This window comes from Doryrhamphus excisus, linkage group LG12, assembly GCF_037039965.1.
Source record: "Doryrhamphus excisus strain RoL-2023G ecotype Guam linkage group LG12, RoL_Dexc_Guam_v1.1, whole genome shotgun sequence".
NCBI lineage: Eukaryota > Metazoa > Chordata > Actinopteri > Syngnathiformes > Syngnathidae > Doryrhamphus > Doryrhamphus excisus.
In genome coordinates, this window is record NC_136368.1 from 20,930,367 (window position 1) to 20,942,018 (window position 11,652).

General features: G+C 41.7%; 2 protein-coding genes across 2 annotated transcripts; one reads left to right on the forward strand and one right to left on the reverse strand.

The window, feature by feature from the left end:
• The first annotated feature begins 2,425 nt into the window (after window positions 1-2,425).
• On the forward strand, window positions 2,426-3,746 carry LOC131135955 (ribosyldihydronicotinamide dehydrogenase [quinone]-like). Its single transcript, XM_058082390.2, has 6 exons — window positions 2,426-2,535; window positions 2,612-2,776; window positions 2,866-2,996; window positions 3,056-3,169; window positions 3,236-3,337; window positions 3,404-3,746. Exons 1-6 carry the CDS (start codon window positions 2,481-2,483, stop codon window positions 3,698-3,700), a joined length of 864 nt encoding a protein of 287 aa, XP_057938373.2. The 5' UTR covers window positions 2,426-2,480; the 3' UTR covers window positions 3,701-3,746.
• Window positions 3,747-4,989: 1,243 nt separating this feature from the next.
• On the reverse strand, window positions 4,990-6,249 carry LOC131135948 (ribosyldihydronicotinamide dehydrogenase [quinone]-like). The gene is made up of 6 exons (XM_058082381.2): window positions 6,199-6,249; window positions 5,960-6,124; window positions 5,740-5,870; window positions 5,567-5,680; window positions 5,399-5,500; window positions 4,990-5,332 (listed from the first exon to the last, which is right to left on the reverse strand). Exons 1-6 carry the CDS (start codon window positions 6,200-6,202, stop codon window positions 5,036-5,038), a joined length of 813 nt encoding a protein of 270 aa, XP_057938364.2. The 5' UTR covers window positions 6,203-6,249; the 3' UTR covers window positions 4,990-5,035.
• Window positions 6,250-11,652: the final 5,403 nt, after the last annotated feature.

Sequence of the window (11,652 nt, forward strand, 5' to 3'; positions counted from 1 at the left end):
GGAAATCCAACAAGGTTTTGACGGAATTGTGATACACTGTAAAACCGAAGAAGTTAGCAGAACTCGAAAAAAGTGAGGCAATCAGTTGCCACATTTTTTTTTAGTTCATAAACTTAAACATTTGAGTATATCTGAGTTTTAATATTTGGAGTTGATATTAGATATACTTTTTTTATTTAATTTTTAACTCCACACAGAGATTCCCAAGGGTCAAAGCAGGACATGTCCTGGTAAAAGAGGACATCTGGTCACCCAAATTGAGTCAAATTTTTTTGTATTTTATTAAGCCTGATATTGACCTAAAGCCATTGATGACTAGCTACAGCATCAAAATGCATTTGCAACCGAGGGTGGAATTGAACCCTGGTCTTCTAGCTGTGAGGTCTGCACGCTAACCACTCATCCACCGTGCAGCCTCTTCATATTCATATTAATCAAAAGTTAAATGAACTGAAAAGACAACTGGCAATCAACATTTATAAGTAGAACTTTTAAGAAAATGTTAAGTTAGTTATACCAATTAATTATTTTGAGCATTTGCATTTAAATGTCTTAAGTTGTATGTAAACTATGTTTTTAAGTTAATCTTAATCTCAATTTAATCAAAACATATTAATTAAAAGTACTCAAAAAGGAACAACATGTTAAATAAACTTGACATAATTAGGATATTAGAACTTTTTAAAGAACTTTGAGTATGCATAACTTCATTTATTGAAGTACTTTGAACATTGGGGTTTACGGTGTATATGTATGCTTTTAAACGCAGCGCACGTCTCATTTCTTCCATACCAAAATCCGAGCATCTCCACACACTTCCACTGATTGTGACTTGTTGTGGAAAGGACCACTCCGCTTCCAAACAGACTCTCTGCCTGCTTGCAAAAGAGGAAGCGGACGCTTGAAACCAGATGGTGAGTGAAGATGATTTGTTCAAAGTGAAGCACTAACATGAAGTTGACTCATTCGAGCTTTCAACTTGAGGCCTTAAAAATGAATTACAGGCGCTTCTTTTTTGAAGGACCAAAAGAGCTTTGTTCACCATGTCCTCCAGCTTTTGGTTCTGACTGAAGACCAAACTTTGTTCTTCTCTGCTGTTAAAGTGTTCCTCAAGGCAGCGAAGACACTGCAAGTATTATTAAGTCAGGTTGGGTGCTTTGTCAGTAACAAGATGTTACATTTATTAATTACTTTAGATGAAACAATGCTGAGAAAATTTTTTTTTTGTTTCAAAGCTGTCAAAAAATAGTTTGATACCCATCCATCCATTTCCTATGGCGCTCAACCTCGCTAGGATTGTGGATGCATTCATTCATTCATTCATTTTCTACCGCTTATCCTCACGAGAGTCGCGATGGTGCTGGAGCCTATCCCAGCTGTGTTCAGGCGAGAGGCGGGGTACACCAGCCAATCACAGAGCACATATAGACAAACAACCATTCACACTCACATTCATACCTATGGACAATTTGGAGTGGCTAATTAACCTAGCATGTTTTTGGAATGTGGGAGGAAACCGGAGTACCCGGAGAAAACCCACGCATGCACGGGGAGAACATGCAAACTCCACACAGAGATGACCGAGGGTGGAATTGAACCCGGGACTCCTAGCTGTGAGGCCTGCGCGTTAACGTGCATTGCAACATTCATTCATTTTCTACCGCTTATCCTCACGAGGGTCACGGTGCTGGAGCCTATCCCAGCTGTCTTGGGGCAAGAGGCGGGGTACACCCTGGACTGGTACACCTGGACCTCCTAGCTGTGAGGTCTGTGCGCTAACCACTCGACTGCCATGCAGCCGAGAACCCGTTCATTACCTTCTAAGTACATTTTTTAACATTATTAGAGTCCTCTAGATCTTAAATAACACCCCTACAGTCACCTTTACACTCATTCATTCATTCATTTTCTACCGCTTGTCGCCTATTCCAGCTATCTTGGGTCGAGAGGCGGGGTACACCCTGGACTGGTGGCCAGCCAATCACAGGACACATATAGACAAACAACCATTCACACTCACATTCATACCTATGGACAATTTGGAGTGGCTAATTAACCTAGCATGTTTTTGGAATGTGGGAGGAAACCGGAGTACCCGGAGAAAACCCACGGGGAGAACATTCAAACTCCACACAGAGATTCCCAAGGGTCAAAGCAGGACATGTCCTGGTAAAAGAGGACATCTGGTCACCCAAATTGAGTCATATTGTTTGTATTTTATTAAGCCTTATATTGACCTAAAACCATTAATGATTAGCTACAGCATCAAAATGCATTTGCAACTGATGGTGGAATTGAACCCTGGTCTCCTAGCTGTGAGGTTGTGGGTGTATGCTATCAAAAAAAATGGATACCCCTGATGCAGAGTGTCACCTTATTGGCTGATGGCCTTAATTGGCCTTAATTGCTGATTGCTAGCACCTGTGTGACAACCGGCGGCCTCATGAGGCTTCCTGTATAAAAGCACCCTGGAACCTGTGATGCTCACCTCAGTGATAACATCCTCGTGTTACTGGAGTGCTGATTCCGACATGGGTAAGCGTGACCGCAAACCATCTAGTGTGTTATTTTACTTGTGTTAATATTGTGTCTTCTCTTCTTGTGTCGCCAGCCAAGAACGTCCTCATCGTGTACGCCCATCAGAGCTCCGGCTCGTTCAATGCTGCGGCCAAAGACGCTGCCGTGGAGGTTCTGACTGCTCAGGGTTGCACGGTGCAAGTGTCTGACCTCTATGCCATGAAGTTTAAAGCCTCTGCCACCCCTGAGGACATCAACGGTAATCAATCTGTGGACACTTTTACTGCAAAAAATACTTCTAAATGACACGGGTGCTTCTCACGCGTCGTCTCCATGTCATCTCTTTAGGTGAGGTCAAGAACCCTGAACACTTCCGTTATGCTGAGGAGACCAAACTGGCGTGGGAGGAAGGAAAACTGTCCGCTGATATCGTGGAGGAGCAACGTAAACTCACCCAGGCGGATCTGGTCATCTTTCAGGTATAGTCCTCAGGCCGGCAGCTTTTAGTGAAGGTGTCTAACCTGGGCTTTATTTCCAGTTCCCCATGTACTGGTTCAGCCTTCCTGCTATTCTGAAGGGCTGGATGGACCGGGTGCTCACACTTGGATATGCCTACACTGATGAAAGGAGATACAGCCAGGGGCTCTTCAAGGTGACCTTTTAATGACCTCTAAATGGCTTATTTCAACCGTCAAGCATATGTGGCGCTCTTCTTCAGGACAAGAAGGTTGTGCTGTCTTTCACCACCGGCTCCCTGGAGTCCATGTTCAGTGCTGATGGCATCAACGGAGACATGAACGTCACCCTGTGGCCGCTTCAGGTATTTTCCACGTGAACATGTCATGCTGTTGACGGCTACAAACGCTAAACATGGACATCTCTGCAGAACGGCATCCTGCACTACTGCGGCTTCCAAGTGCTGGCACCTCAGATCTTCTGGGCTCCATCTCGTGTCCCCAAAGAGGCTTGCGCCGCCATGCTGGAGGCCTGGCGTGCACGACTTCAAGGTCTCCTGGAGGAGGCCCCGCTGGCCTTCACTCCCATGGACTCCTTTGACGGAGACAAGGGCTTCCAGCTGAAGCCCGAGGTCCAGGAGAAACATGCAAACCAGGAGTTTGGCCTCACTGTGGGAACCCACCTGGGGAAGCGGGTGCCACCCAGCCAGATGAGGGCTGGAGTTTGAACTTTGGTGTCCTGTCTCTACTGAATAAAAACTGCCTCCCAAGACTGCTCTGCATCTGTTCTGAATTATTCAACGTAAGACCGTTTCTTCCAGGACCACAATCCTTCAACGGTCTTTGGAATTGTGTACTTAAGATGCTGCAGTGCAGGATGCCTGTCAAACTTTATCAAATTGGTATGGAATTTGTTCAAAGGTAAATTTGTCACCATAAAGCGATGCCATGTTATTGGTGGCATTTGGTATGGCAGACTTTTATTAAGATGGTGGCTGGGATCCAAACTAGCCCTCTGTTAGCCGCTAAGCTATGGGGCTACTTTTTTTGTCAACAGGTTCACAACCCAACCTGGCCAGCTCAATATAAAACATGACAACCTTACATCTTCTCACTGGAGATGTCAATTTGTCAGCCATTGTGGACATAACATGGATAGAACAGTTTTGCTCTGAGAATGAAAATGTTATAGGCCAGCTAGCTGGCCCTGTGAGGCCAATCTGACATCTGTAGTATTCTGAGTATCGGTTATTGAGACATGACAAGAGTACCATCACTGCATTGAGTCAGTCACGGCATGTCTGACCTGAGTGAAAAGTTCTCCCATTCTGTGTGGAAGTGGTAAGTTTTTGACTTCTTTCCATGTTAAGTTTAGAACAGCACAAAGTCATTGTAGGCCAAGTAGTTTGCTAGCTTGCTAATGTTTAAAGCCATGGCTGACTCTTTTATTCCTGCACATTACAGTTGAGTAATGTATAAAGGTGATTATAGGGGTGCTATTTCATGTCTACAGGGCTCTAATAAAGTACACATTTAGAAAGTCAAACAGGTTTATGCTCTAAATACAAAAATATTCCAATAAAGTCTCACAAATTCGCTTACGGTCTGGAACCAATTAACTTCAACCTGGCTGGTGTTTAAGTTACATGTGCCTGCACTCTTGTGACTGAAGGCCCTGATTGGACTAAAAATTCTGGAATCTGTGCAGCTATGTGACAAAATAGAACAAATTTGCATTTTCATGGAACAGCAGAGAAGGCTTTGCTGGCCTCAACTTAGAACTAAATTTCTTTCAGCCACATTTAGATGATTTTTCTGCCATTTGGTCATTGGGGTTTTTTGCAATCACTGGATAATTTATATTAAAAAAAAATCTTGGAAGATTTTGATATTTGAACTTTGTCAGCCATTTTAATTTCCTTACATTAAAGAAGTCAGGTAATCTACACTTGAGTTGAAGGATTGTGGTCCTGGAAGAAACGGTCTTACGTTGAATAATTCAGAACAGATGCAGAGCAGTCTTGGGAGGCAGTTTTTATTCAGTAGAGACAGGACACCAAAGTTCAAACTCCAGCCCTCATCTGGCTGGGTGGCACCCGCTTCCCCAGGTGGGTTCCCACAGTGAGGCCAAACTCCTGGTTTGCATGTTTCTCCTGGACCTCGGGCTTCAGCTGGAAGCCCTTGTCTCCGTCAAAGGAGTCCATGGGAGTGAAGGCCAGCGGGGCCTCCTCCAGGAGACCTTGAAGTCGTGCACGCCAGGCCTCCAGCATGGCGGCGCAAGCCTCTTTGGGGACACGAGATGGAGCCCAGAAGATCTGAGGCGCCAGCACTTGGAAGCCGCAGTAGTGCAGGATGCCGTTCTGCAGAGATGTCCATGTTTAGCGTTTGTAGCCGTCAACAGCATGACATGTTCACGTGGAAAATACCTGAAGCGGCCACAGGGTGACGTTCATGTCTCCGTTGATGCCATCAGCACTGAACATGGACTCCAGGGAGCCGGTGGTGAAAGACAGCACAACCTTCTTGTCCTGAAGAAGAGTGCCACATATGCTTGACGGTTGAAATAAGCCATTTAGAGGTCATTAAAAGGTCACCTTGAAGAGCCCCTGGCTGTATCTCCTTTCATCAGTGTAGGCATATCCAAGTGTGAGCACCCGGTCCATCCAGCCCTTCAGAATAGCAGGAAGGCTGAACCAGTACATGGGGAACTGGAAATAAAGCCCAGGTTAGACACCTTCACTAAAAGCTGCCGGCCTGAGGACTATACCTGAAAGATGACCAGATCCGCCTGGGTGAGTTTACGTTGCTCCTCCACGATATCAGCGGACAGTTTTCCTTCCTCCCACGCCAGTTTGGTCTCCTCAGCATAACGGAAGTGTTCAGGGTTCTTGACCTCACCTAAAGAGATGACATGGAGACGACGCGTGAGAAGCACCCGTGTCATTTAGAAGTATTTTTTGCAGTAAAAGTGTCCACAGATTGATTACCGTTGATGTCCTCAGGGGTGGCAGAGGCTTTAAACTTCATGGCATAGAGGTCAGACACTTGCACCGTGCAACCCTGAGCAGTCAGAACCTCCACGGCAGCGTCTTTGGCCGCAGCATTGAACGAGCCGGAGCTCTGATGGGCGTACACGATGAGGACGTTCTTGGCTGGCGACACAAGAAGAGAAGACACAATATTAACATAGTAAGTAAAATAACACAGTCAGCGGGATCGAACTCACCCATTTCTGCAGTCAGGACCCAAACTACTCACACGGATGGTTAGGCTGAGGTGAATAACGGAGGCTGTGAGTTGGTTTTATACAGGAAGCCTCACCCATCATTGGATGTTCTACAGGTGCTTGGAGTTAGCAATTAAGGCCATCAGCCAATCAGCTGACGTTTTTTTTTATTTTAGTCATTTACAATTTGAAGTAATTAATTTAAAAAAAACACATATTCTTTGACAGATAGATAGATAGATAGATAGATAGATAGATAGATAGATAGATAGATAGATAGATAGATAGATAGATAGATAGATAGATAGATAGATAGATAGATAGATAGATAGATAGATAGATAGATAGATAGATAGATACGTAGATAGATAGATAGAAATGTCGTTGCCTGGCTCCCGTATAATTAATAATAATAATAATAATGATAATAATGATGATGATAATAATAATAATAATAAAAATGGTGATGTTAATAATAATAATAATAATAATAATAATAATAATAATAATAATAATAATAATAATAATAATAATAATAATAATAATGTGGAGAATAAATAGATGATCTTATAAATAAATAGATGATGATGTTTAAATATGAACAACAATGTCCAGTGGAAACAGTAAATTGCACAAATAATTTTAATAATTTTGAATAAAAATAATAATTTACCTAAATACTACATAGGCCAGTAAATGGCCCCAAATGGCTTCATATGGCTCCAGATAGACCAGGAAGTGGCTAACCTTGCGCTTCTCAATCAGCGTCTGGTAGCAACATTCATGTCCACTTTACAGCCTCGGTGTGTTTTAACCACATGATCAAGTACACATACGCAGCTCAGATCTCTGCAAAAGCAAAGATGCTTATTAATTGTGCAGTTTTGCAGCGCATATTAAAGCCACATGAGCAACGCCTGCAGCGGGCCTCTTCTTGTTGCATGAAAGACAGAAATTACATTTGGAGGGCGCATCAAAGGCCAACACGAGCTGGTACACATCTGGTAGTAAAATACATGACATGTCACATCTATACTGCAGCAACTGCTTCATATTAACACAACTTTTGTTTAGGGCAAGCACCACAAGGGAAAAAATGCTATTTATGAGTTTTTTTGAGGGGGGTGTTGTTGTTTTTCTAAGAACACACCCTCCAACATCACTAAGGTCATGTGTTTTGCTTCAAGCTATGCTTTCACAAAGTACTGCATATTGAAGTACTCTATGTCAATGCTATCGCATATAGAAAGGGCTTTAAAAAGGAACCTCCTGTAGTTCCATAACGACACTTGAATATGAACCGTTGGCGACAGTGACATCTTGTGGCCATTACAAGTATTGCATTAACATAATATATTAAATATATTTGACGTGTTATATATGTTGGACATATTATTATTACTAGGGTTTTTTTGATGATTTAAAGTAAACGCCCAGTTGAAAGTCAACTTTACTTTATTTTATAGGAGAGCTGTATCAAATGTATGTTATCTAAATGATTTATTTATAATAAACAGCATTATGATGATAATTATTTACAATTGATCATGTATCACAGTTATCTCTCATTTATCAAAGTCAATTGCTTCTAGCGTTTACTATTCTGACTAGAGCTGTCCTATCTGGTCTTTGAGAATGAACTGGACTTGGGCTGTCCTATCTGGTCTTAATGGTGTGTGTCCCACCTGGTATTTGAGCATGAACTAGACTTGGGCTGTCCTATCTGGTCTTAATGGTGTGTGTCCCACCTGATCTTTGAGTATGAACTTGACTTGGCTGTCCTATCTAGTCTTAATGGTGTGTGTCCCACCTGGTCTTTGAGTATGAACTTGACTTGGCTGTCCTATCTAGTCTTAATGGTGTGTGTCCCACCTGGTCTTTGAGCATGAACTTGACTTGGCTGTCCTATCTAGTCTTAATGGTGTGTGTCCCACCTGGTCTTTGAGTATGAACTTGACTTGGCTGTCCTATCTAGTCTTAATGGTGTGTGTCCCACCTGGTCTTTGAGAATAAACTAGACTTGGGCTGTCCTATCTAGTCTTAATGGTGTGTGTCCCACCTGGTCTTTGAGTATGAACTTGACTTGGCTGTCCTATCTAGTCTTAATGGTGTGTGTCCCACTTGGTCTTTGAGTATGAACTTGACTTGGCTGTCCTATCTAGTCTTAATGGTGTGTGTCCCACCTGGTATTTGAGCATGAACTAGACTTGGGCTGTCCTATCTGGTCTTAATAGTGTGTGTCCCACCTGATCTTTGAGTATGAACTTGACTTGGCTGTCCTATCTGGTCTTAATGGTGTGTGTCCCACTTGGTCTTTGAGCATGAACTAGAATTGGGCTGTCCTATCTAGTCTTAATGGTGTGTGTCCCACCTGGTCTTTGAGTATGAACTTCACTTGGCCAATAAAGTAGGTGATGTGGGATCGCCATGGCAACAACAAAGATGTTAATCCCCCTTTTTTTCACAAGCCAGTGTGCCACTCTGTTACAGAGTGTGGCTTTAATTTAAGCACTTTATTACAATCAAAAGAATGAATAGAATACATGGAAATAAGCCAATAACCAAATTAGAATTATATTCATTTGCATAATAATACAGAAATAAATAACTCCATGGTGTTATTTACACCAGGATATCAGCTTATTTTGTGTCGTAGGACGTTCAGGAGCTGACAAACGTGCAAGAAGGAAGGGGAGGATTTGTGGCCGTGGTTTGTAAACAGATGGTGTCCAGACTGTGGAAGACGAGGGCTCAGACCTCTGGAGACTTGGAAAGAGGAGACAACAAAGGAAGACATTAAATGATTCTTCTTGTTTCAATGTCAATTTGGCAAAATGACTACTTTTTCAATCAACCACACGAAAGGAAATTCAAGATAATCGGATTTTGTATGATATTGTTTTAGCATTCAATCATTATTTTCTGTGCTTGAGACTTGCTGGATGCCATTTATTGAAATGTTAATACCGGCCTTTTAACACAATAGTCAGAACTCACCATAAAGGCCGACAGTGTTTCAATGTGGCCACTAGAGGGCGCCACAATACCTTTACTGTCCATTCCTGCCTGGCGCTTTTATAGCAAACAGAAGTATGGCTTACAGTATGTTAACACGTGACACAACATCTATATTCATATGTCAATTAGACGTCATGTTTTATGATTGTAGTGTCAACTAAACAGTCCAAGCTCTCATACTGAGACCCCAGTTGCTTTGCGGACTTGGGCCTCAAAGAAGGAGGACTGCCAGATACCAATCAGTCATCATGGTCTTCAACATAGGGCTTGTGGAGCCTAGAAAAGTACTCCCGCCAGACAGGAGGATGTCCAAAAAAGCCTTTTTGGATGTTTTTGAGGGAAGCCTGCCGCAAAACGTCCATGTGATTTATTGTCCCCCATTGAGAGCTTCTGTCAAATGATTGTCTGCATTTTTGGGGTGGGGGTGTTCTCCCTGTGGAGGGTGGCAGGTGTTCCTCCAGATGATGTTCATCCATCTAGAGCTCCTCTCTGGAGACACACATCAAATGAGTCAAAATAGACACAAAGCATGGAGAAACCTGACATACTTTTGACTTCCTGCTTTGGCTTAAAGACACGCTCCTTTATCTCCAACCAAGATCGGGCAGTGGATGTGGACTCCTTTTTGACCCCCCCCCCCCCCCCCTCCATTAGTCACAGGCTGTCTGCGCTGCGCTTCTTCTCATGTCCCTTTACGTGCATCTCTGCTGTGTAATGTGGCCCGGGGGGGCTTGAGGCATTATTCATGTCCACCGCAGCAGCAGTAGAAGAAGTAGTAGTAACACTACACGCTTTGTCTGCACTGTCACAAAGACAGCAGCCCGCTACTAGCATGCTAGAAATACCACAAATAGGACAGAGGAGGTTGGAAAGGACATTCAAAGGGTGATTAAGTTCAATCATTTTAGTCCTTCTAAGTCAAAGACTTAAACTACTGTAGCTGTTTGGTTCAATTCCACTGCGTTATTAGTCACCATAGATTCAAATCATGACATTAATACATGTCTTTCAGAACTTTTAAATAAGAACCTCCAAATATGGATTTGAACATTATTAGAGTCCTCTACACCCAATATAACACCCCCATTTGTCACCTTTAAGCTTGTGTTACACAATATAATTGACATAAAAGACAGAAAATAAGCCATTTAAGAAATAAATAAGACATACAGTCATTAAACATGTGTCATAATCTTTGTTTTTCAACAATTGATTTCATTAATAAATATTTCATGGTTGAATACGGCTTATTATTAGTCAAAAAACGTTTTTTAAATGTATTCTTGGCTTAAATTAAGTATTTTCAAACATATAAATGATTAAATCACCTAAAATACAAATACTGTTCAAGACGATGATGAACTGTACTCCACAGCGGCCACTAGGTGTCACTAATTAACAATTAATTCATTATTCAACGTTTCATGGTTGAATACGGCTTATTATTAGTCAAAAAACATATGCATATTAAGCATTTTTTGTATGTATTCTTGGCTTAAATTAAGTATTTTCAAACATATCAACGAATAAATCAGCTAAAATACAAATACTATTCAAGGCATTAAAACACGATGATGAACTGTACTCCAGACTGGCCACTAGGTGTCACTACACACTTGATCGCCCTCAACAACAGTTATTGCAGGCTTGACTTGTCTCACAACAGATGCAATAATAATCATTGTCATAATCATAATAACTTTTTTTGGCCGTACTACTAGCTAAAACTCAAGTCTGAATCCCCAATGTCACTTCCTGTCCACACACCGAGATGACATGTATTGAAACACACACCAGCATGAGTCTTATTTATGTCTTAAATGGCATATTTTCTCCGATTAGGTCATGTGAGAATAAAGGTGACTATAGGGGTGTTATTTCATGTTGAGAAGGCTCTAATAATATTAAAAAACAGGTTATAAACGGGTTTTCAATGCTCAACTACAAAAAAGTTTGACTGCTAAATACTTTGTAGAAATTAATTTTGCGATTAACCACAAGAAACAAGGGACTCGCGCATGTTAGCAGTACTGCGGTGACTATTGTCTCATTAATATTACAGTACTGAGTGACCAATACTACATATCAACTCAATTAAATGTTTATTTTCAATCCCAGCACAATAGATCTTTTCAGTAAATGTAATGTTTTGTAAGTTTTTATATTTCATACCCTTTTGTCATGACAACCTATTTTTTGTTTGTAACGCTCCTATTTGAGCTAGCGGACTTTCATATAATTAACCTTACAACTTACGGATGCACACAATAAGCACAAAAAGCAAAAGAAAAGTGTGCTTCAAAAAGTCTTTTAAAACATATTCCTCGTTATTTAGTGAACTAAAGTCAAGATAGTTTCAGAAAGTCTACGAGCTAGCTTAAAACTAAGCGGCCATATTGGAAACAGCTCCACAGGGAACAATAATACTTGTTGTGG

Coding starts and splice junctions, on each gene's coding strand:
- LOC131135955 (XM_058082390.2), top strand. CDS start 2,481: ATGCTCACCTCAGTGATAACATCCTCGTGTTACTGGAGTGCTGATTCC. Junction 2,536..2,611: donor GAGTGCTGATTCCGACATGG/GTAAGCGTGACC, acceptor TTGTGTCGCCAG/CCAAGAACGTCCTCATCGTG. Junction 3,338..3,403: donor TCACCCTGTGGCCGCTTCAG/GTATTTTCCACG, acceptor ACATCTCTGCAG/AACGGCATCCTGCACTACTG.
- LOC131135948 (XM_058082381.2), bottom strand. Junction 5,681..5,739: donor CGGATCTGGTCATCTTTCAG/GTATAGTCCTCA, acceptor CTTTATTTCCAG/TTCCCCATGTACTGGTTCAG. Junction 5,333..5,398: donor TCACCCTGTGGCCGCTTCAG/GTATTTTCCACG, acceptor ACATCTCTGCAG/AACGGCATCCTGCACTACTG.